The sequence below is a fragment of the Cyphellophora europaea genome (genome assembly GCF_000365145.1).
Source record: "Cyphellophora europaea CBS 101466 unplaced genomic scaffold supercont1.6, whole genome shotgun sequence".
Lineage (NCBI taxonomy): Eukaryota > Fungi > Ascomycota > Eurotiomycetes > Chaetothyriales > Cyphellophoraceae > Cyphellophora > Cyphellophora europaea.
In genome coordinates this window covers 1275504-1297816 of record NW_008481812.1, presented here as the reverse complement: position 1 = coordinate 1297816, position 22313 = coordinate 1275504, and the positions used below count along the sequence as shown (strand labels likewise).

Here is a 22313-nt window from a genome sequence, read left to right as displayed (position 1 = left end):
AGGACAATCAGGGTCGAGCAGTTCTGAGATGTGAATAACAGCAAGGACTGGGTGCGTCTCTTCTGTTGATTTATTGCATCCGCCCAGCCTGCTCTCTGCTGCTCGCCCGGCCAGGCAACCTCGAGGCAGTTCCACGGCAACAAAGAGAGTGACAACCCTGTCTTTCTTTCTTCAGCTGTCGCGTCAGAGAAAGAACCCGCGTAGCTGTACGAGATGTTCCGGCTGCGAGTGAACACTCAAGAATAAAGAAGCGTGGAAGCGGTCGACGAAGAGGTCACCTTTTCCATGATGTTTGTTGATGATCTTGATTAGGCAAGGTTCACTGCCTGGCGAGCCTCGTTAGGGCGTCTGCAGCCTTGCAGGATTCGAGGTCTCGGCTAAGGCTTCAGGCACCGATCACCAATCGATTCTTGCCAAGCACACTCTTCTGAAGGCGACCGGCGAGAGCTTAAGCAGCACGGAGATCCAGGACCTCAGGCTGCATTGGAGGCGTGAAGCTTGTGAAGCAAAAGGGAAGGTAGGGGGGAGCTGTTGCTGGGACAAGGGAGAGCTCTTGTGTTTTCGGCTAGCAGATGCATTGGGGTGGTCATGCCGGCAACAATCTACAAGAAAGCACCTGATTACTGACGGCTCGTGGACACTTTCAGAAACCTCGATACACCTAGTCAAAGTCCGGCGTCATCAGCGTAGCAGGGGAGCATGATAAGCACGCACTGTAGCGAGGGATGCTCACTGTCACTGACACTCTCTTCATTTCTGCCTACTCTACATTCGCTTGATAACATCCTGCAGCACCTCTTCCGTGCTCGCCTTGCCTCCCAGGTCGGGACTCACGAATCTGCCTTCGCCCAGATTCTCATCTACGGCTTTGTAGATAATATTTGCGGCCTCAGGTAAGTTCAAGAATTCAAGCATGACACCCACACTCCTTATAGTTGCAATAGGATTGGCGATACCCTTGCCTTCGATGTCGGGTGCAGATCCGTGACAAGGCTCGCCGATCACGATACCTTCACCCACGTTGGCGGATGGCACAAGGCCGAGACTGCCCACCAACGCTGCTGCACCGTCCGACAGCAAGTCTCCGTACAAGTTGGGAGCCACAATGACATCGTAATACTGAGGCTGCAAGAACAGCTTGTAGACCATAGAGTCGACAATCTGCTCCTCGATCTTCATCCCATTGAACTGCGGTTGCGCCAATGCCTCTCGTGCTGTTGACCGAAACAAGCCATCAGTCTGGCTGAGCACATTGCTCTTGTGTGTGATGGTGACCATTGCCTCCTTCGCGTGGGCGTCTGGGACAGGAGACCCCACTCGCATCTGTTGTCTCCGTGCTGCGATCTCACCGGCGATATTGGCAATTCGCCATGAGGCTTTGCTGCTGATACGCTTGATCGCCTCCGCGATCTGTCCCTCGCCAGAGGGATCTGGGTACGTCTTCTCCTCTTTCACGTAGAGGTCTTCGGTGTTCTCGCGTACGATGACCAGATCGATGGGGTGCGGCGTAGGAGACTTGAAGGCTGGGGAGGCTGTTGTTTTGCAGGGCCTGACATTGGCGAAAAGCCCTAGCTTCTTGCGCAGGGCAACGATGGGACTGGTATAGCCAGCAACCTTTGTAGATGGGGAGCTCACAGCCCCAAATAGTGCGCCGTCACATTCTTTCTTGAGCGTCTCAACAGTCTTATCCGGCAGAGCGGTGCCAGAAGCCTTGAAGTGCTCATAGCCAGCATCGAGATCGACGAAGGAGAAATTGAGGCCGAGCGAGGAGGGCAGGGATTCTAGCACTCGGCGGCCAGCAGGGATGACTTCGCGGCCGATGCCGTCGCCTGGTATCAGGCCTATGCGGAGTGTGCGTGCTGCCATGATTGAGTGAACTAGGGAAAGGGGAATGTCGCTGAGCTGGGGAACTTTTGGGGGGACGCGAGAAGCGAAGTCGGAGAGCTTGGAGCTAGCCTTAACGCGGCGTTAGTTCAGGCAGTGAAAGTGCAATGGAAAAGTGCTTGCAAGGCGCAAGGGGTATCATTCTATGGTTATAATCTGTCTATCCGAAGGGCGTTGCTGGCCATGATGTTTGACCTGCTCTCCATTTCTTCTCCTTGGCCGGATCAAATCTCCAACAGCCGTTGTTGCCCAAGACATTCTTCGCATCTATGCTGCCTTTTGCTTCTGCCAGGAGCATTGCAAGTGCTTTGGATTCTTGGGATGCCTCTTCTCCCTCATTGACTTGCTTGAAGAATGCTGATTGCCATTTCTTACCTGATGCCTTCTCCTTCTTCCGCAAGTCTCTTTGTGCTTGCTCGAGCTGAGATTTGGCATCTAGAGCCACACTGAAGTTGCCTTTCCGCAGCGGCTCGGCAACGTCTTTCCAAGCTCGTCTTGATTCCCACGGACTTGGGGAGTCGGGTAGTCTCATAGCTACGGGCTGGTTGTTGGGATCTGAGAGATCGTATGTCGAGATTTTTTGGCCGCGGCCATCAGCTATTGTCCACTTGCTGCTCCACACACCCTGAAGCTGGAAGATTGACTTCTTGGAAGCATCTGTGGTCTTGTACACAGACGCTTCGAAACCATTGCGCTCGCTACTGCTGAAAGGGTTCATTGACTTGCCGCCAAAGGTGATCTCCGCTGTACAGCCGGACGTGCTGAAGAGCTTATATGTTCCCTGCAGCTCAGGATATGGCGATCCGGTGAGAATGCTTTTTGCGTATACATCTGGGAATGGAAAGAGATAGGACTCTTTGTACTTGTCGACCGTGAGAATTGCGTGGCCTGACTGCCGTACAACAACCGAGGTCCCGGATAGGGAGGTATGCTGAGTAGAATATGCTTCGGCTCTCACACCGTTCTGCTGATCCCGGATAAAACAAGCAGTCGTGGGCGGATGGTGGCTCACTTGCTCACAGATGACTTCGACTTTGCTCCTGCCTTCCGGATCGCAACATTCACAAAAGAAGAGTTCGCCGAGGAAAGGATTCAGAGGCTTCTTGGTGCCGGATTCGACAGGCTGTCCGATATAGTACTGCCGTTGGAGGCTAGTCAAGTAGATCTGGAGAACATTGAGCATACGACGCTCGGCCGAAGGTTCTGAAGCTGTGGCTGCGAACAGCGAAGGTCTTTCTGCCCAATATGCGGGAAACTCAGTAAGCGACTGAGGGGAAAGAATGAATGGCGGGGCCGTAATGTTGGATAGATCGCCTTTAACTGTCCCCAAGAACGATATGAAGTCCTTCAGAGCAGACAGATTGCCCACCCTGCCAATGAGGTCAGTCAGCAAAATCATAGTGATACAATGGTCTTGTCGGTATGGACGTAGGGAAGGTAGATCTTAGTTAACGGGCTTCGTCAATGCCGCATGAGAAAGGGTACTGGGAGCAGGAAGGTATATAGGCGGCGTCAGAAGTTCAAAGCCTCAAGTTCAAAGGGCAGTGCTGGTGAAACCCAAGAGACGGATGCCGTACTTGCCATCGTTCTCAGCCATCGTTGTTTGGCGGTTAACGGGCGTCCTTTTGCACGTAGTGGGGGGAGTCGTTTCGAAAATAGGCGCGTTGTCATCCACTGGAAACCTGGCACGATTTCTTGGGTTCGAGGATCTCTCACAGTGTTGAAACAGGAGGTCTTTTTGTACCCAGTCTGGCATGTGATCGGCCAACGCGCCACGCCAGTCGCGCGGAAGTCATGATGCAACCAACTTTACCTAAGGCTCGGGAAGTGAGAAGTGATCTTTTGCCAGGACGCGGCGAAAGCATGAATACGTCTATGGCGAAAAGGGGAGAGTTTACGAATTCATGAGGCTGTGCAAGCCCTATATTCCGATTCTCCAGCAGCTGGAGAGATCGATGCTTTGCCTATTTAGAGTGTAGCCTCAATGGTGGTGGCCTCCTTTAGCTAAGGCGCCCTTCCTTGAACAAAGACCCGCCGCGCCGGCCTATCTTTGCGGCCGTACCGGAAGGTTATGCGGCATATCAGAGGGTAGTGCTTCGCAGGTATGTATCAATTGGGGGGCAAAGTGCTCCCCGTCTGTGTATATTCTGATCGAATGTATGGTCTCTGTAAGGGTATCTTCGCCATCTGCGGTCATCAGATTCATCAGTTCATCAAGCACCCGGTCACCCTGCCGGCGTGCTCTCTACACATCTCGACCCTCTAGTACGCCAGCCATGCGCTCCAGACGGCCATTGAATCTCTTGATGCGGTCCAACAGTCCCCATTTGCCGGACTGATCGCTGACATCAGCTGCCACACTCCTCAAGAGATACTGGAGGGACTCTTCCTCTTCCAGCTCACCCCTCTCGATCTCTAGCTCGAGCCTGTGCGCAGCTTCACTGACTGCCCACTTCTCTTCCCTTTCTTTCTCGCGTTCCCAGTTCTGCTGGCGGATCTGATCGCACTTGAGTGCAATTTCCTCTCGTTGCCTGCGCACCTCGATCCACCTGGCTTGGAGCTCGGCTTTGCTTCGTTTTGTCTTGCGCACCCGGCTCTCGAGCTCGACTCGGTTCTCTACAGCTGCTGACATTTCGGTCAGCCGATCATTTAATTCCTGTCCCACGGCCTCAAGAGCCGTCTGCTTGCGTTTGCGTTCCATTCGGCTGCTTGCAGTGCCCGCATTCAGCCGGTCAATCGTCGACTGAATAGTCTCACGGCAATATTGCGCAAGAACATCCACTCCGTTTGGATTTGCTCGGTTGTTGGTGGTTTGTTGGACTGTGTTCTGTGCTCGCTCTTCCCAGTCCTGTTCGCTTTCGCCTAGTTCATCAATCCTAGGAAGCATGTCAAGGTTTGTCATTCGATGCGTCACAATTGGAAAGCTCGTCTTCGATCGACGCGGACTTTGTCTCTTAGGCTCGGTCGACCTGGAAATGGCCTTGTTCTGGGCTCTACTGCTCTTCGCGGGTCTCCTCGGCGGTGCGGGAGTTGGAGGCTCTGGAGAGTCACCATGCTCGTAATCCTCGTCTGCATCAAGGTCGTCCTTTTCCACAGACGCAACAGGCGAAGAATAACTCGAGGATGCGGCCGAAGTCGAGCGTTTCTTATCCGCAAAAACGAGGTTTTCCCTCGATCCTGCCTCGGGTTCCGTAGTATCGTCCAACCCGTCTGTCAGAGGATCATCGTCTTCATGAGGAGTCTCCCGACTAGCTCCGTGTTCGGAGGACTTTCTATTCTTCCTCTTCTTCTGCTGCCCGATAGACTTGCGCTTCCTACGCTTCTTGCTAGGACCCGTAGACATCGCATTCTCGGACGTTAGCAGAGACTGCTCCACTGGCTCTTGCTCCGAGTGGACATCGATTTCTTCGACCTCCTCCTGATCGGCATCCTCGGCCGCATTCTCCTCATCTACCAACGATGACTCGCCGTCGGTTCTTGCACTCACAACCGGCGAATTCTGCCGTATAGTCTTCGCTGCGTCGCTGGAAGGTCGTTTCTTCTTTCTCATGCTCTGCTGCCCAATAGACTTTCGCTTGCGACGGTGAGTGGATTTCTTCGCATCTGTTGGCATGTAGTTCTCCTTCTCGTCGTCCTGAGCTTCGTAGACTTGCGTATCCTGCGCATCGTTCTTGTTGTGAGCGGCGACGTTAAAGATGGAGTCCTCCGACTGTCGCGCCACACTTGTTGCTTCGGGCCCATCCAATATTGCGTCTTGTTCGTGCGGCTCCTCCACCGCCTCTAATGATGGATTGTAACCAGCGGTTCTTCTTCTCTTGGCTGAGTGGAGATTGTCGATGTCGCGTTGCGTTTCTCCGGCCTGAGATGCAATGGCGTTTGATGCAGAAGCACCGAACGATGCGCTTCGCCGTGAACGGGGTTGGGAGGGTTCTCGGCTTCGTCGTACCGAGGTCCTTGAAGTCCTTCGTCCATTTGAGAGTTGCGTTGCTGGCGTCTTTGATTTCGATCTAGACGAACGGGCAGGGGTCTGAAAAGCCCCAAATCCGAAGTCAAGCCCGAAATCGGTAGGTCCAACATTGCGCCTGTATGGCCGATCAGCAACGCTCGAGACTTCTCGAATTTACTTACCCTGCCCCTCTCTGCCGCATCAATTGCCGCTCATGGCGGCTCTGAGACGCCATATTGCGACAAGAAGATATCAATTGAGCCGAGTAGACATCCTAGTCTCTGCGCATTTTCAGAAAAGGTAGCGTAGACGCCTTGGAGGAGATGATCGATGAGACGCGTCGGACATCAGACGCGCTTCGCGTACTCCTGACGAAAGTGCATCCGCGGCGAAAGCTTCTTCCGATCCGAGTGAGCTCGTTCGCAGCGTTGCGGCGTGATCTTCGGACGTGCTGCAGCTACTTCTGTCCCCAATGCTAAATAGTTCGAAAGTGTCACCGGCTCAAATCATTCAGTACATCACCCGCGATGCCGTGGTTCTGGTGGGCCGGGCAAAGCAATCATGAAGATCCAACCAAATCACTGGACCCTTCTTTGAAAGAATTCCTGAAGGAACAGCAACCACGTCCCTACGTGCCCGCTGAGCCACCTCAAAAGATCGACGAGCCACAGCAGGATTCACAACCCGAGGTCGCATTGCCCGACACCAACAAGACCTACGAGGACAGGCCGGTTCCTCCAGAGTCTCTGTACCAGGATGGACGATATGCGCATATCTGGAAGACTTATACGCCTCAGACCCAAATTGCAGCCACTACTTCTACAGCGGTGGATCGCATAAATCAAGCGAAGAAGGACCGGAAAAGAGAGATACACCGAGCATCGTTAGAGAATTGCGCTTTTGAAGAAGAAATCCGGCAGGAGTGTCTGAACGGACAAAATGTGACAAGCAGGTTTCGGGCTACGATGACCATGTGCAATGAGGAGACGAAGCAGTACACCAGATGCTACCAACTACAATCGAAGTTTCTACAAGCCCTTGGATATATGTCAGGCCTCGATAGTGATGCTGAACACGAAGAGCGCATTCAGATGCATGCAGACAAGCTCTACCACCGCATGATGGACTATGAAGCAGAGGTCGAGGATGCTAAGCGCAACCACAAGCCTATTCCACCTTTGACTTCAGTGTTTGATCCCAAGCGACCCGCACCGACAATTGAGCAGATGGACGTACCAGTGGCTGTGCAAGCACGCATGGACGCTCCCCTGCATGAGCTTCCACCGCATGAACGAGAGCTGGCTGCGCGAGCTGCCTTGCAAGAGGCCAAGATTAAAACCAGTGATACCGCCGAATACCAGAAGTTTGCACATACCATGAACGATGAAAGGAAGCAGAGACAATCTAAGATTGCCAAAATCATGGGTGAGCCGATCGCTAAGTGGTTCATCCCGGATCCAGAGATTTTGGACAAGAGGTTCGATGAGTCAATGAAAGACCTACGTTTCGACCGGGACATATGGCGCGATGATGTCTCCCCAGCTGGATCAAAAGGCAGCAAAGGTTGAAAGTACTTCCAAGGATGCATTTACCGTGGGAGAGGCCTTTCCTTTGAGTCGTGGACATGACGCTGCCAGTCCCGAGCGTCGACTACCTGACGCGGAGCGACGAACTGCTACGGAACTGGGAGATGCAGACCAGGTTGGCCAGCCGCCGGTTACTCCGAAGCAATCGACAGATCTGTCCAAGTAAGGCGCACCCAGCTACTGCTCGAGCAGGAAGGTCGTAAAAGCCCCACACCATAGGCGCGGGCAAACACCATCAAATGAGGAAGGTGGCACGGGGAGAAGCGTAGTGAAGATCAGTGAGTGGACCGGTGGTGTCTCAAGAGTATTGGATGCCGCTCGTCATCTCTCAACGGTACTACAAGTCGTACTCTATCAATGACAAGGAGACCTACTGTAGGCTAATGTAACCACTAAACGGATAGCAGCTAAATGCTAACCCTTGAATTCGCCGCTGTGGAGAAGGTGGGGAAGCACAGCACGACTAGTACCGACATGACGCGATTTCGATAACAGCCCATGATCGGAGGCGCAAGTATATCTTCGACAACTTCTGATGCGTCTTCTCAGTCTCTTTCGCCGGTCTGTAGAGGTTGGGCAAGCGGAAGCTGCTATGGATGCAGATAGAGACAATCCCACATTGATGCAGCAAGATACGCCACTCCTCAAGTTGCCTTCCGAAGTCCTACACCAGATCCTCACCCACCTCGAGTGCCAGACGCTGATATCCTTGGGTCGAACCTGTCGCCAACTACATACTGCCGCACTCACCGACCTGCTTTGGGCAAATCTTCTTAGACGCGAAATACCCGCCATCGATTTCCCTGAAAGCGACCCGTTCCCGTCTTCCTCCTATCGCGACCTCTACATTACCCATCATCCGTACTGGTTCGTCCCGAAGTACAAAATATGGATCTCAAACGATCCGCATATCGGCAGGATCATGCTCTGTCGCTTCGATCCAAGAAGAGGCTGCATTGAAGGCTACCGCTTACTCGCAGAGCGAGGGTCCTCCCAGAGCCTGCTGTGGCCATACAACAGGAGCGTGGTGATACACACCTTTGAACCGAAAGTCAAGCCATGGCTAGACGACCCTATTCTTACGTTAGCCCACAATATAGGGCCCTTCAATTCTCGACAGGGATGGTGGGAGGGCGAGATCAAGATGAGTGTGGGTAGACCCGGTCACAATACTTCAGCATCGTTTTTCCTAAGCAGAAACGTGCCTGACGACCCACGGATGGATGTGTGGCCGCCTCGAACAATACCAACGATGCCGCGAGTGCGCGCAGCGAGCATCGACAAATTCCAAGGCAAAGGTCACAAACCGCAGAGCTACAGTCAGATATCCGAGACTACATTCCGCATGCGCCACTGGAGCCAATTCTCCTCCGGCATGTCACGCTACGGGGTGCGGATAGGCGAGGAGGTCAGCACGTGGAGCACAATAGATCCATCGCTGTATAGGCCTACGCCGGACAAACCTTTTCAGGGCATCTTTGTTGGAGACTACGCCGGACATGGTTGTGAATTTCTACTCGTAATGCATACAGATCAGGCGCCGCCGCAACCGCCGCCTCCCGTACGAAGCCCGTTCACGGATGCCCAGCGCGAGTTCATCGATCTGGACTTGGAGGGATTCAGTGATGGCGATGACAATGACGGTCTGCTTGAGCCGTCGGAGCCCGAGCCACCGTCACGCACACGTCAGCAGTTTCCAGCAGATGCGGCTACTCATTATGACGATAGGGTCTTCAGTGGAGCCCTCGAAGCGGTGAAGTTGACTGGAGATCCGAACGTTCCACGAGGAGAGCACACCTTCATTGCAGACGACATCGGACCGAAGGGACTGGTGAGAATCGCGACAGAACATCCGTTCGCTGGTGCTCGAGTTGTCAGAAGCCGCGGACACGTGGCTGCTCGCGGCTTTGTACATGGTCGGTGTTCCACATATTCCTGACTTCTATATGCTCATTCCCAACAGATGTCTTCATACCTTCGCAGCTGTTGATTGTTAATCAAAATCGTCTTGCCCAGTACTGGGTGCCGTTTGGACATATTTCATTTTACCAGAGAGTCGATATCGATGAGTTAATGCGAAGCGTGTTTCACTGAATGGTGTCTCCAGCAGCAGCAGGCAAGACCTAGGTGTTGCTGTTTGACGATTGAGACAGACTTTGGATAGCCCTTGAGTTGGGATAGCGACGCAGGTATTATCAGATGACTGATGCGGGGAGTGGCGGAGATAGTATTCGGGTACTGTTGCGGAGTTGGACTCTTGCTGTCCGAAGCGAGTTTTGGCGGCTCGTATGAGTTGAGTATTTACAGAATCAACTACTACTCTTCTAAATCGCTCCCTCATAACGCCATATGCCGTTAATTCATCCCGGTGTCAAGCAACCTGTAGCCGAGGTCTGTACTCCGTTCCACCGAAAACAAGGCTCCGTTGATACCCGATCTTTTATTCATCGTAGCTAGTTGTTCAACTCCTCCTCCTCTCAAAGTATGAACTGCTCGACATAACAGCAATTGACTGATCCATCACCCATTCGCCGACTCCGAGATACCGATCTAGCCATGCTTGTACATTCTGTTCGGTATCGGTATTCTTGGGCGAGTTCGGCATCGACGCGGCCTTCAGGCTGGTTGGACTGTTGTGTTAGTTAGTCTGACACTCCTCAACCAACGTGCAAACTCATGGCGACACAAGCGCGCAGCGAGGACGCGACATACGTTAAGCCAGTACTGCGCTTGATGCCTGCGAGGACCGTCGAAATCAGCACAGCGTCAAAGGCATAATGGGCGACTCGTCCGAGCTACGCGAATTAGCGACACAACATGCCAGTATTCCGCAAGCAACATACAACCATGGTTGACTGATCAATGTGGGTGTGGTGCGGATGTTGGGTGGTCGTGTGTGATCGGGGAGCAGCTGTGAAGGCAAGTGAGGCTGGCATGTGGTTTGAATCACCCGCCTCAGCTTGTTCCACTTTTCTCCCACCAGCCACTGGCTTTCACGGCCTCTCTCCGGCACGGCTTTACCTAGCACCGGCACTTAACTCTTTCAAGTATTCCCGTCAGGCTCTGTTATCGATACGATGAGCCCCTCCATGAGTACCGCCAAAATGTTCTCGAGTTTGGTTGGGTTACCCACTTCTGCCACTTGTGTCGCTCAACCACCGGCTGCAGCCACTTACCATCTAGCTTCGGAAGAGCATCCCAGGGTTCAAGCTCTGGTTTGTCCACGCTTACTCGCTCCCCAAAGCTCCCCCCCTAAGTTCAGGCACAGATAAGCGGCGGGAGCTTGCTTCTTCGCGCGTGGGTAAGTCACTAGCATTTCCACTTCCATACGGCGGCGGTCCACTGGCCCCTCAACCATACAATGATGTTTTTTGGCGGCTGGCATTTTTGTGATACACTGACAACATCTGCTACAGAACTCCTTCCCTGAGCAGACATTGCCCTCGCACTTTGTGAGTGTGGCCTAGAATACATGTGAACGAGAAGCTCATCACACGTGTTCTATTTACTCTAACTTACAACTTGCTTACTGTTCTGCAGCTGCACCTACCCCACGCTCTACAAAGTCCGCGACGGACGTCTCTACCTTCCAACTTCTATCCTCACCCGAACATACCGAAAGATAGTCGTCAATATGGCGGACGCTCTCGCTCACCTCGACAACCGTACCAAGCTGGAATGGCAGGCCTCCCTCGACACCGAGTATCAGCCAAAGAAGGTTCACCGCCGTACCAGCATCATCTGCACCATTGGTATGCACTGGCAGTGATACCCTACAACCATACTGATACTCTTCCAGGTCCCAAGACCAATTCTCCCGAGAAGATTACCATGCTCCGCAAGGGCAAGTACACCATAGCATACTAGCAGGCGCTTTGGCTAACCTGCAGAAAGCCGGTCTCAACGTAGCTCGCATGAACTTCTCTCACGGCTCCTACGAGGTAGATATGCTGCTATACCCAACTAAGAGCCCCTGCTCATGCCATTTACAGTATCACCAGTCTGTCATCGACAATGTCCGCCAGTCGGTGAAGGATCTACCCGGCCGTCCCGTCGCCATCGCTCTCGATACCGTAGGTTGCTCCAACGCACTCGTTGCCCAAACCGCTGACAACTGCATCACAGAAAGGTCCTGAGATCAGAACCGGCAACACTCCTGGTGATGCCGACATTCCTATCAAGGCAGGCCTCGAGCTCAACCTCACGACGGATGACAAGTACGCCACTGCCAGTGACGACAAGAACTTGTGAGAAGGGCTCGAGCATCTGCAATACGGTACTGACCTTGTGCAGGTACGTTGACTACAAGAACATCACCAAGGTGATCGAGGCTGGCAAGCTCATCTACGTCGACGATGGCATCCAATCGTTCGAAGTGCTTCAGATTGTTGACGACAAGAACATCCGCATCAAGGCTCTCAATAACGGCAACATCTCTTCGCGCAAGGGTGTAAACCTGCCCGGTACTGATGTGGACCTGCCTGCGCTGTCGAAGAAGGATATGGCCGATCTGGAGTTCGGCGTCAAGAACAACGTCGACATGGTCTTCGCCTCCTTCATCCGTCACGGCGCTGACATCACTCATATTCGCGAAGTCCTTCGCAAGAGTGGCGACAAGAACGATCACATCCAAATCATTGCCAAGGTTGAGAATCAGCAAGGTGTCAACAACTTCGACGAGATCCTAGCAGAGACCGACGGTGTCATGGTTGCCCGTGGTGACTTGGGTATTGAGATTCCTGCTCCAAAGGTCTTCATCGCCCAGAAGATGATGATCGCCAAGTGCAACTTGGCTGGCAAGCCTGTCATCTGTGCTACCCAGATGCTCGAGTCTATGACCACTAATCCTCGCCCTACCCGTGCCGAAGTGTCTGATGTCGCCAACGCTGTGCTGGATGGTGCGGACTGCGTCATGTTGTCAGGCGAGACAGCGAAAGGCAATTATCCCAAGGAAGCCGTCACCATGATGCACGAGACTTGTCTGTTGGCCGAGGTTGCCATTCCCTATGCTAACGCATATGACGAGCTGAGGAACGCAGCTAAGCGTCCTATCGAAACTATGGAATCAATTGCCATCTCGGCTGTTGGTGCAAGCATGGAATTGAACGCTGGTGCCATCTTGGTGCTGACTACCAGGTGAGTTCCTTTGGCCTCTGGGCACTTACCAGCTAATCCTGACCAGTGGCAACTCCGCTCGTGTACTTTCCAAGTACCGACCTATCTGCCCCATCATCATGGTTACCCGCAACGAGACTGCGTCCCGCTACTCTCACCTCTACCGTGGTGTCTATCCTTTCCACTTTCCTCAACCCAAGCCCAACTTTGCCAATACCGACTGGCAAGAGGACGTTGACAGTCGTCTGAAGTGGGGTATTGGCCAGGCTATCAAGCTTGGTGTACTCAACAAGGGCGACAGCGTTGTTTGCGTTCAAGGCTGGCGTGGTGGTATGGGTCACACTAACACCATTCGTGTGGTTCCCGCAGAGGAGGACCTGGGCCTGGCTGAGCAATGACTACATGGTCAGAAGGAGTCAGACACTGTGGGAGAATTCTTCACGACTGTAAGTCCAACAAATTCCTCATCCCCAAGGACACCTGCATCCGAGCAGATATGGCCATACCCCTTGGATATTTCTCACTTGTACCCTAAACTTGCGCCCGAGCAAGTCCTGAATGGATCCCCCTTCCCGAATCCCCTGCTCCGTCCCGAGGAGACTGCTGACGCGGATATGTTGCCTCTAGCCGACTAAATCGAAGCGATTCGTTACATCCCCGCCGACCTCGCCGGGCATTCCTAAGCGTCTGAGGAGCGGTAGTATTTTGTGAATGAGCAGCGTTCATTGCACACGACGCGTATGAGTAAGCCTGCGACTGATGAGTGCATTCTGATCGAGCTGCTTGTAACGATGGAGACGACATAGTCATCCTGTCCAGATGGCAGCCTCGTGAGGAAAGCATGAGATACAATGACAATTGTCAGAAAATGAAACACGTTTCCCAAGACGAAGCACTGTCATGCTGTGAAACGATGAATTCTAGAGCTCACTGACTATCCAGCTCAGCTGTAGAACGCGTCCCTATGCAGTCTAGGTGGAGGTAAAAGGGGCAGCCACATGCTATTTCTTGGCATTTCTAATCCTGGGGAAGACCAGCAACTGCGCCCGGTCTGTTTCAGACTCACCTTTGTCCTTCACTTTTCGATTTCTGTACACCTCGACGACTCTGTGAGAGAATTGTGCCGTCTTCCGCTCATTCCTGCACAAGCTACAACCCTTCCACAACTAAAGATAGGGCTTTCAAGCGACTCGTCAGCATTTGATCACTCGTCATCTGCTGCCCCCAGCCCGAAACTGCGGGCTCCACCCTGATTCAAGTACTGCCAACACTGCGCCCAGCGTAGCTTGATCTGTTACCTACCGACGCTGATCTGCGGAACGCGGTTCTGAAATACCTTTTGATATCTTGAGACATACAGCATGGCGGGGGAAGCGTCGAAAGCGGTAGCGAAGCGGCCCAAAGCGGCTGGCTTCGCCGAATCTTTCTGGTCCGCAGACTATGCAGGCGGACTAGGCATCCTGTTCCAGAAGCTACAGCAGGGTGTAATCGAAAACCAACAAGTGCTCACTGTCGCAACCATGCGCGCGGAGGCGGAAGAACTGTACGCTGAGCGGCTAGAAGATATTGCGCCAACTATTGACCGCATGACCGGCGGCTTTGCAAGAGACGATGGCGCGAGCGTCAAAAAGGTGGGGTTGTCGTTTCCCTACCGCCAGCAAGCTCACTGACTTCTACAGGCATACGAAGGCGTTCGCGGCGAGATGGTCGAGGCGGCCAAGAACCACATGAAGATCTCCTCCAGCATCCGCGAGCTCGTTGTCTATCCCTTTGGCAGATGGTGTGATGCGCACGCCCTACGAATACAGAATTCCCAAGACGATTTGCAGGCCAAGATTAAGGCGCATGACCAACAAGCGGACACGGTCAGAAAGCTGCGAAGTCACTACTTCAACAGGTGCAGGCTAGTGGAGGATTTGGAAGAAGAGAACAAGCTCGCGTTTAAAGAGCCCGAGAAGGAGATATCAAGCCCGAAGCAAAGTCCTCCGCCGAAGATCGTGCTGCCCGAGGATGACGACAATTTACTGGTCGAGATCGGTGATGAGACTTTCACGTCAGAGAGACTAAAGGAAGTCTTTACGAAAGCTCTGAATGAGATTCCGATGGGGGAGTTCAAGGTCCCAATTCTGGGAATCTATCAAAACGTATCATCTGGTACAGATATCGTGGACTTTCTCCAGAAGCGTCTTGGTGCATCAAGCGTTGGCTACGCTGAAAAAATGGGCCAAGATCTGGTGGAAAGGGGATTCTTGAGACTGGTTGGCAATGTCGGCAACACTTTCGCGAACAGCTCGCGAATGAAGTATCAGTGGAAAAGCAGAGTATTCCAGATCACTGGCATCCCGGAGAGAAAGAAGCCGTTGGGACGGGTCGGCTCCGCTGCTTCAGAAACAGGCAGTATCGACTCGCCTACGGTAACAAATATCGCAGAGACCCTGCAGTCCTGGAATCCTCTCAACAATCCCTACCCTAATGAGACGCCAGCTGAGAGGCTGAGGAGAGAAGCTAAAGAGTCGGACGAGAAGTACAAGGTCGCTGTACGAAGACTGGATCTACTACGCTGCAATCTGGAGGAATCGATGATGGACCACTTGAGATTCCTTGAACGTTGCGAGACCGACCGTCTGAAAGCCATCAAGTCAGTGATCCTTGACTTCTCAGGCGCTATAAGCAACAGCATCCCCGCCTTTCAATCTCAAGTCGATAATATGGTGCTCTATCAAGAGACCATCAACCCTCTCAGCGACCTCCGCTACTTCCTCGAGAACTATCGAATAGGCGCCTTCGTGCCTCGCCCGACACCCTACGAGAACTACTACGGCAGTGTCGACGATCAGATATTCGGCGTAGATCTGGAAGCCCGCGCCCGTGCTGACCGCAAACGCGTCCCTGTCCTCGTCACATCCATTCTCACCTTCCTCGACAACCATTACCCGGACCTCGAAGGTGACGAAGCTCGACGGTCCATATGGCTAGTTGACGTCCCGCTTGCCGCCACCCACCATCTCCGCAGCCAACTCAACACCTCTGCCAAAATACCTCGCGAAATCCTTGAACGCTACGAAATCCCTATTGTCGCTTCCGTCCTGAAATTGTACCTTCTCGAACTCCCTGACTCGCTTGTGAGCTCGCAAGTGTACGAAATCATCAAGACCATCTATGCCACAACCCAAGATGCCACTCCGAATCCGATCTCCAATGAAGCAGTCGACTCCGCGCCCCGGATCAAAGTCCTGCAATCGACCCTCGGACAGCTCCGCCTCAATAATATTGCCACCCTCGATGCCATCACAACGCACTTCACACGCTTGATTGACCTGACTTCCGCGGATGAGTCCTATATTGCGGAGCTAGCACACAGCCTAGCACCCTGTATATTACGGCCTCGCACCGAGAACACGCTGACCCTCGAAGACCGCCACGCCTACCGCCTCATTCGCGATCTCTTCGAGCACAAGGAAGCGATTTTTGGGGAGTTGAAGCGACAGTCGTCGACGCTGAGCGCCAGCAACAGCATTGGAGGACGAACCCGCGCCGTATCAAATGTTAACGCACCCGACGAAAGCAATCGTCGTGCCAATATGGAGGCACGGCAGAAGGCCATCACCGAAGCGCGCCGCGATCGTTCGCCGGCACCAGCAAACCGCCACAGGAGAGACAAGTCCACAGATGGCAGCTTAGGCGCTGGCCGCTTTCCCGTTGTCGCGAGCCCACGGCCAGATCAGACGACCCACCGCGTGAGCTTGGGTGGTGGACCGCCGAACAAACGTACCAGCCTCGAAGTCCCGGGAAGTCATGAGAATAGTCCCGTGCACAGCAGGACGGATGCGCACAACAAACTCGCGGCCATCACGCAAGCGCAACCATCGTCCCAGTCACAGGGTGACCCGTCGGCAGCGGCAACGAGTACCAACGGTGGCTTCGGCAGCGTGATGCATTCCCCCGAAGACACGTTCGGGTCTCGCATGCCGGGAGCTTTCTCGGGCGGAGGGCCTGGGCCTCACATCCCACCGCCAACGGAGGATGACAGCCCCGTCAGTGATGTCACGCCGCCCGGAACGGCGACATCAGAGAAGGCCAGGGAGGCTAACCAAGGTGCTTTTGGGCAAAATGCCAAGGTGGGTAGCTTGAAGAGGAGTACGGCAGGGAGCGGGAAGCGACCTGAGAGGGGAAGAGGCAGCTTGAGGCGTGGGGAGGAAGAGGAACAGCAACAAGGGCAAGCGGTACCGGGCGTCACGTTGAGTGATGGCAAGATGGATGATGACTTTTGATGACAGAAATAAAACCCGGTTTGAGTGGTGTTGGGAAGCTATCAAAAAGAGAGCGTGGAGAAGGGGAGGATATTGAGGCGAGGAGGCGGACCCGCTCACATCTTGCTTGCTCCGAGCCTAGATCAGATGCTTCAGGATTGGCTTTCTAGTTCTAACCGTCGATGAATGGATGGATGAGTAAGTCGGGTTCGTCCATACGTCTAAGCTGATGCTAGAGCCCGACCGGGGGTTGCTAAGGGGTTGCCTCGTACAGCATTCGGGCTCTCTGCTTACCTACCTAGGTAACCTTGCCTCCTTTCTGTAACACTTAGTTAGCCAGCGACATGCGGGAAATTGTATTATTCTTGCTAGTTTGGTACCATTCTCTGCATACTTTTGTCACTCGTCCAATGTCGTCCTCATTGCCTCAACTGCTCGCCTACCTGCCTGCCTGCCACACTCCCTCCTAGCAGAGCATGGCATGACTGAGCTCGGCGAGACCCTCACGCGCCCGCCGCACGGGTATTCCTCCCCCCCTTTAAAATGCAAGAGAAGGCAGGTAAAGGGGGGGGGCATCGTACCGTAGCTTCCGGGATGGCGGGAGGTCGATACATAGAAACATAGATGGGGGGGAACAAATCACGAATAATAGACGCGTGTATGCGTGGGTGGATGTTGCACGTGCGAACTTGAGTTGCGTGGCACCGGGGGGAGGAAGGGGGGGGAGGGGGTGTTGCGTTGTACTTCTACACGGGTGTATATATTTATCCACCTTGAAGTCGCCCCCACATACATATACATAGATATATACACATACACGTGGATGCAAAACCGCCAACACAAGACTGACGGTACGATAGTGAGCGCACGCACGAGACAGAGAGGGATTCTGCTTGGCAGTAGTTCGCAAATGTTCATTTGATTACCAGTCAGTACCTTTTCGTGCCATTTATTCGAAAAACCTCCAAGCCGGGGGGTATCATCATGCCTGTTCCCAATTTCCCATCTCATGTCCCGCTCGTTGGTACCGAACCAAAATCCAGACCGTTGGCGGGGAGTGTTTCGTGTGCGCTGCGTGAATATGTAGTGTTGCATGTGCTGTGAATCCAATCCAATCCAATCCGATAACCTCATTCCATCTCGTCAGGACCTTCTTGGTCTCGGTCGTCACATTCTGAATCTATCCCCTGGAGAGCCGAATGTCTTTTTCACCATTCTCCCATATTGGTCGTATCAAGATATCCTCGCTTCTGAATACCTCTTGTAACCTGGGCTGCACTGTCTCCTCCACAATATCAGCCTCGAATGCCCACCATACTAACAGGCACGTCGCCCAGATCTAGTCCATGCGCGAACCTGACGTCCAAGCTCTTGTACCCGCCTTTGTTGTTTTCGCTGCCATCTCTTGTCCCTGCACTTCCACCTAATCCACCGAATTCCCTGTCGAATCCAAATCCCAAGCCACCACTGAAGCGTCCGAATGCTGGGCTCGGTAGCCTCGGTGCCTTGTCCACGAACGGGGCCAGGCCCGGTTGGGAAGGTTGATCCCTCGACCTGGACCTCGAGTTGCGCTCAGAAGTGCTACGCGAATTGTCACGCGAATGAGCGGGCGACCGGCTTCGCGAGCGACTCTGCGGCGTCGGACTGGCACCTCTCAAGCGTGCGGGCGTGTTAGGGTGACTTCGTAGCGCGGCCCCACGATCATAGTATCTTGGCTGCTCGAAGCTCGGCGTGCGCCCCCGAGGCTGCCGTTGATAGTCGTCTTCGTTGAAGGACGTGTGCTTGTGGTGACGAGGGGAGCTGCAACGATGAGAGTCAAAGTCCAAGCTCGTGCTACTAGTGTTCGGATGGTACAGGGCTTTGCCACGAAGTGGAATGGTCGGATAGACGTCACCCTCGTCTTCAATGGGCGAATAGTGATCTGCGGCCTGTTGTCGGTGAGCAGCCCAAGTTGCAGCTTGAGAAGCCCAACCGTTGTCTGAAACGTCCATGGGACGAGGAGAGTGCGAGGGTGGTGGAGGCGCAGGTGCATCGTTGTCATATTCCTCTGGCTCAGCGAAGTAGTCCTGACGGTTCACTTCTGTTGGACGTGGGGAGTGGGGAGGAGGTGCTGGAGCAGTATCATCGTTTCCATATTTCTCGAAGTCGTAGTGATTAACCTCTGATGGCCGAGGAGAGTGAGGGGGTGGCGGCGGTGCTCTCTCGGGAGCCGAAAGTCTGTCAAGCGTCGGAGGCGGTGGAGGTGCAGCTGTCGGAGCAGGCGTGTAGACATGATGCGGGTTCTGCAAAAGTGGCTTGATAGGCATGGGTGGCATGTTTAGAACCAGATTGGGACGGTATGCCCGTGTGGCATATTCCCGACCGTCGAATGAAGAAGCCCTTGACTTCCAGGCATCACGCTCTCTGATAGATGCACTCTTTTGCCGAGCAAACCGAGCTGCCGTCTCTGCATCCATCATGGACCTGTGCCTGAGCTTGTTAGGTCGTTGCGTCTGAGATGACTGCCGCTGCTGAAGCTGTGAGTTTCTGCGGCTTGGGATGGCATCATATGGAGTTCCTCCAATACTAGAGACTCCGGCGTCTAGCCCATTAATGATAGCCATGGCATGCACTTCACTTATGCCGCTGATATCGCGGCTGTTCCTCTTGCTGTTTCGCTTGCTTGGTAGCAATGGCTTGTCCTCTTTTACTCGACCGAACCATGAACGTCTGCGCTCCTGTTTTGGTCTTTCTGGTTCAGGAGAAGGAAATCGAATTTCCTGTACCTCCAGGAACTCCTCGATACCCAATGTCGAGACGCTGTTGCGGTTACGGGAATGGTTCATCGACTTGTACGTCGACTCCAGCTCCGGTACCTCTTGAGACCGAATCTTCAAATTGGCGGTGGCCTCGGCTGGCACAGGCGGGATTGTCAGATCGTCGATGCTCTGGATGGTCTGCAAGATGATGGGTTGCTTCTGCCTTAACAATGGCAGACGCTTGGTCAATTTCTTGGCCTTCTTGGGATGCTCATTCTCTGCAGAGCTCACGATGGGTGCACTTATGGTAGACGACCTGGCACTGACTGCGGGAGGTCGAATGTTCTCGAAAGTCGGCACTATCGGAGCAGTCTTACGAGACTTCAGGATAGGCTTGAAGACTTTCTCAACAAGACTGCGTCGATCGGCTTCCATGGACACCCTTGCCGTCGCCTTATCTCCAGACACGGATCTCAGCGATACATTCGAGGAGTAGCCAGAGTCAGATTTGCCAAAGAATTTGTGAGGCTCCAACAAGTGTAAGTTGGCGTGATCCGGCTCCGTGCGTGGCTCCGTGAGTGGCTCAAGTTGAACCGGGGATTGGAACTCAAGAGCAGACTCGAAGCCATTGTTCTCCGACGTGCGAAGATCTGCTATGGACGCTGGAGTCAGCAACGTGGTTCGCACCTCAACCGACGTGCTAACGGTGTCCTGGGCATCTTTGATAACAATATCGATGCTCTGACTGCGGTGAGAACCATCATCCACATCTTCAACTCGAGAGTATTCAAGGGCAGACTCGAAGCCTTGATTGCTTTGATTGCGAGGATCGGTGGGTGGGTTCCATGAGTGCCAGGATTCTGGGGTTTCTCGGTCATTCGTTGGCGATGGTCCTAGAGCTTCGTCCTCAAAGAGCTCGTCTTCCATCTCAGTGCGCTTGGTGGTTGTTCGCAGAACGGATCCGCTATCAGACCGAATCGAGGGCACTGGAGAGCTCGACCTGTTGCTTCCTGCTGCAAGGGACTCGTAGCTGCGCATGCTCCCTGTGGAAGCTGATTTCTTGAGCGATGTAGACCGAGCGACATCAAATGCCTCCTCTCTCTGGGCGAAGCTCATTTGACGTGCAGCATAAGGGTTTCGCGGAAGCTCTGCCATATACTCGGAAGCCAGGAAGGTGGTGGGGTCTGAAGCACCAGGGATGGGAGGTACTTCATCGTGAAGTCTGGAAGAGCCGTTGCTCTGCCAACTGAAATCGCGATAACGATTTCTGGTTGAATAGACGGAGTCGCCGTTCAGAAATCCTCTGCTACGCTGGTCGCCACCTTCCACGTCGCCGTAGTCGCTGGATGTGTCTCTAGTCATTGGTCGACGCATAAGGAGCTGCTTCGACATGTTGCTGGGAGTCGGTGAGGCCCTGCCGTTAACGACCTGCAACGAACCGAGACTTAAGCCGCCGAGGTGAGTATAATCTAGACTTTGCGGCGTCTCGGCACGAGCGACTTGAGGAGGAGGGAACCAATCTTCATCATCGCCCTCGTCGAACGACCGGGCATCATCTTGAATGGGCTTGGCCGGCAATGCTAGATGCTTCTCCATGGACTTGCTGGGCTCCTTTTCCTCCTTGATAGCTCCGACGAAGCTGCCTTTTCGCGTAGCTACACCAGGGACATACGACGAGCGGCGAGAGAAGTTGCGCTTGTCGGTACTATCGTCGACAGAAGGGCTAGGCGATAGACTGGTCCTTGAGTCGTTCTTGAGAACAGAGAGGCGGTCTTTACTGTTTGTGGTCTTCAGACTCGGACGTCTGGTGCTGACTAGCGAATTCAAGGGTGTAGATGCCTTTAGCGAATTCCTTTTGTTTAAGATGGAGAGGAGTGAGAGCTGAGACGAGTTGTTAGGCGCCTGGGATTGGTGGCCTGCCTCGAATCTGCTGACGATCTCAGAGACACTCCCTGCACTTTCATGCTTCCCCACACTGGGTGCTATTTTTACTGCCTGGTCATCCGTTGTGAGGCTCTCCGCACTGGCAGTCTTTTTCCGTTGCTCAGGATCCTGCAAGGAAGGATTGCTGGCAGACTTGAGATTGTGGTGCATACTGGGAGGCTTGGACAACCTGTTCCGGGGCCGTGAAGGTGCCACGTCCGCGTCGGTGGGGGCGGAATCGGCCTGAAAGCCTGACTTGCGACGGCTCAACATGATGCTGGACGACACTGCAGGCCGCAGTCTTGTTTGTATCTGAGACGTCGGTGACCGAGCTATGGGCTATGCATTGAACATGTCGACGTTTGAGGCAGAATCGAAACCAGAGAGGCTTCAGACAACTGAGAGAAGTGGCGGGGAGTGAGTGGCCTTAGAGTGGACCCCAGATTGACATGTGCTGTGCTCGCGGGGGCGAAGACGGTCTTGGAAGTATCGGCTGTGCACTGGCAAAGTGAACAACTGGGTGTCAAGTACTTGTCCCTCGAGCAAACGGAAAGAATGAGTTTGAGAAGTGATGGAAGAAAGATGAAACTTGGTGACGAGGCCGTGAAGGTGGTCGGCTCGGTCGCAAATTGATGGGGGTCGAGTCCAAGCTCATCCTGGTTCACAGGAACATGAGACGCAGCTTTGCCATCTCGATCATGCATGAGCAAGCGCGACCAAGCGGCAGCTAGTGATGGTGGCAGGGCAGTAAACAAGGCAGCCGACCGGTAGCTTCTCCAGACTTGGAGCCCACGCTGGTTCTCATGGCGACGGGGATGCTGCTTTGAGTGGCTTTTCTCACTTATCGGGAAATTTGGGCGATGCAGCTAAA

General features: G+C 53.7%; 10 protein-coding genes across 10 annotated transcripts; 5 read left to right on the top strand and 5 right to left on the bottom strand.

Moving 5' to 3' along the window:
• Positions 1–765: 765 nt before the first annotated feature.
• Positions 766–1866, bottom strand: HMPREF1541_06711 (uncharacterized protein; the record flags this gene model as incomplete). The annotated part of the gene is made up of 1 exon (XM_008721041.1): positions 766–1866. The coding sequence occupies one exon, from the start codon at positions 1864–1866 to the stop codon at positions 766–768; it is 1101 nt and encodes a 366-aa protein (XP_008719263.1).
• A 178-nt stretch (positions 1867–2044) lies between these two features.
• Positions 2045–3283, bottom strand: HMPREF1541_06710 (uncharacterized protein; the record flags this gene model as incomplete). The annotated part of the gene is made up of 1 exon (XM_008721040.1): positions 2045–3283. One exon carries the CDS (start codon positions 3281–3283, stop codon positions 2045–2047), a length of 1239 nt encoding a protein of 412 aa, XP_008719262.1.
• Positions 3284–4129: 846 nt separating this feature from the next.
• On the bottom strand, positions 4130–6065 carry HMPREF1541_06709 (uncharacterized protein; the record flags this gene model as incomplete). The annotated part of the gene is made up of 2 exons (XM_008721039.1): positions 4130–5966; positions 6013–6065. 2 exons carry the CDS (start codon positions 6063–6065, stop codon positions 4130–4132), a joined length of 1890 nt encoding a protein of 629 aa, XP_008719261.1.
• A 292-nt stretch (positions 6066–6357) lies between these two features.
• On the top strand, positions 6358–7398 carry HMPREF1541_06708 (uncharacterized protein; the record flags this gene model as incomplete). The annotated part of the gene is made up of 1 exon (XM_008721038.1): positions 6358–7398. One exon carries the CDS (start codon positions 6358–6360, stop codon positions 7396–7398), a length of 1041 nt encoding a protein of 346 aa, XP_008719260.1.
• Positions 7399–8038: 640 nt separating this feature from the next.
• HMPREF1541_06707 (uncharacterized protein) lies at positions 8039–9510 on the top strand (the record flags this gene model as incomplete). Its single annotated transcript, XM_008721037.1, has 2 exons — positions 8039–9332; positions 9380–9510. 2 exons carry the CDS (start codon positions 8039–8041, stop codon positions 9508–9510), a joined length of 1425 nt encoding a protein of 474 aa, XP_008719259.1.
• A 367-nt stretch (positions 9511–9877) lies between these two features.
• Positions 9878–10265, bottom strand: HMPREF1541_06706 (uncharacterized protein; the record flags this gene model as incomplete). The annotated part of the gene is made up of 3 exons (XM_008721036.1): positions 9878–10046; positions 10129–10211; positions 10260–10265. 3 exons carry the CDS (start codon positions 10263–10265, stop codon positions 9878–9880), a joined length of 258 nt encoding a protein of 85 aa, XP_008719258.1.
• Positions 10266–11050: 785 nt separating this feature from the next.
• On the top strand, positions 11051–11283 carry HMPREF1541_06705 (uncharacterized protein; the record flags this gene model as incomplete). Its single annotated transcript, XM_008721035.1, has 2 exons — positions 11051–11168; positions 11216–11283. 2 exons carry the CDS (start codon positions 11051–11053, stop codon positions 11281–11283), a joined length of 186 nt encoding a protein of 61 aa, XP_008719257.1.
• Positions 11284–11330: 47 nt separating this feature from the next.
• On the top strand, positions 11331–12929 carry HMPREF1541_06704 (pyruvate kinase; the record flags this gene model as incomplete). Its single annotated transcript, XM_008721034.1, has 5 exons — positions 11331–11357; positions 11409–11489; positions 11542–11663; positions 11710–12552; positions 12599–12929. The coding sequence occupies 5 exons, from the start codon at positions 11331–11333 to the stop codon at positions 12927–12929; spliced, it is 1404 nt and encodes a 467-aa protein (XP_008719256.1).
• Positions 12930–13892: 963 nt separating this feature from the next.
• HMPREF1541_06703 (uncharacterized protein) lies at positions 13893–16802 on the top strand (the record flags this gene model as incomplete). The annotated part of the gene is made up of 2 exons (XM_008721033.1): positions 13893–14162; positions 14211–16802. 2 exons carry the CDS (start codon positions 13893–13895, stop codon positions 16800–16802), a joined length of 2862 nt encoding a protein of 953 aa, XP_008719255.1.
• A 1274-nt stretch (positions 16803–18076) lies between these two features.
• HMPREF1541_06702 (uncharacterized protein) lies at positions 18077–21715 on the bottom strand (the record flags this gene model as incomplete). The annotated part of the gene is made up of 1 exon (XM_008721032.1): positions 18077–21715. The coding sequence occupies one exon, from the start codon at positions 21713–21715 to the stop codon at positions 18077–18079; it is 3639 nt and encodes a 1212-aa protein (XP_008719254.1).
• Positions 21716–22313: the final 598 nt, after the last annotated feature.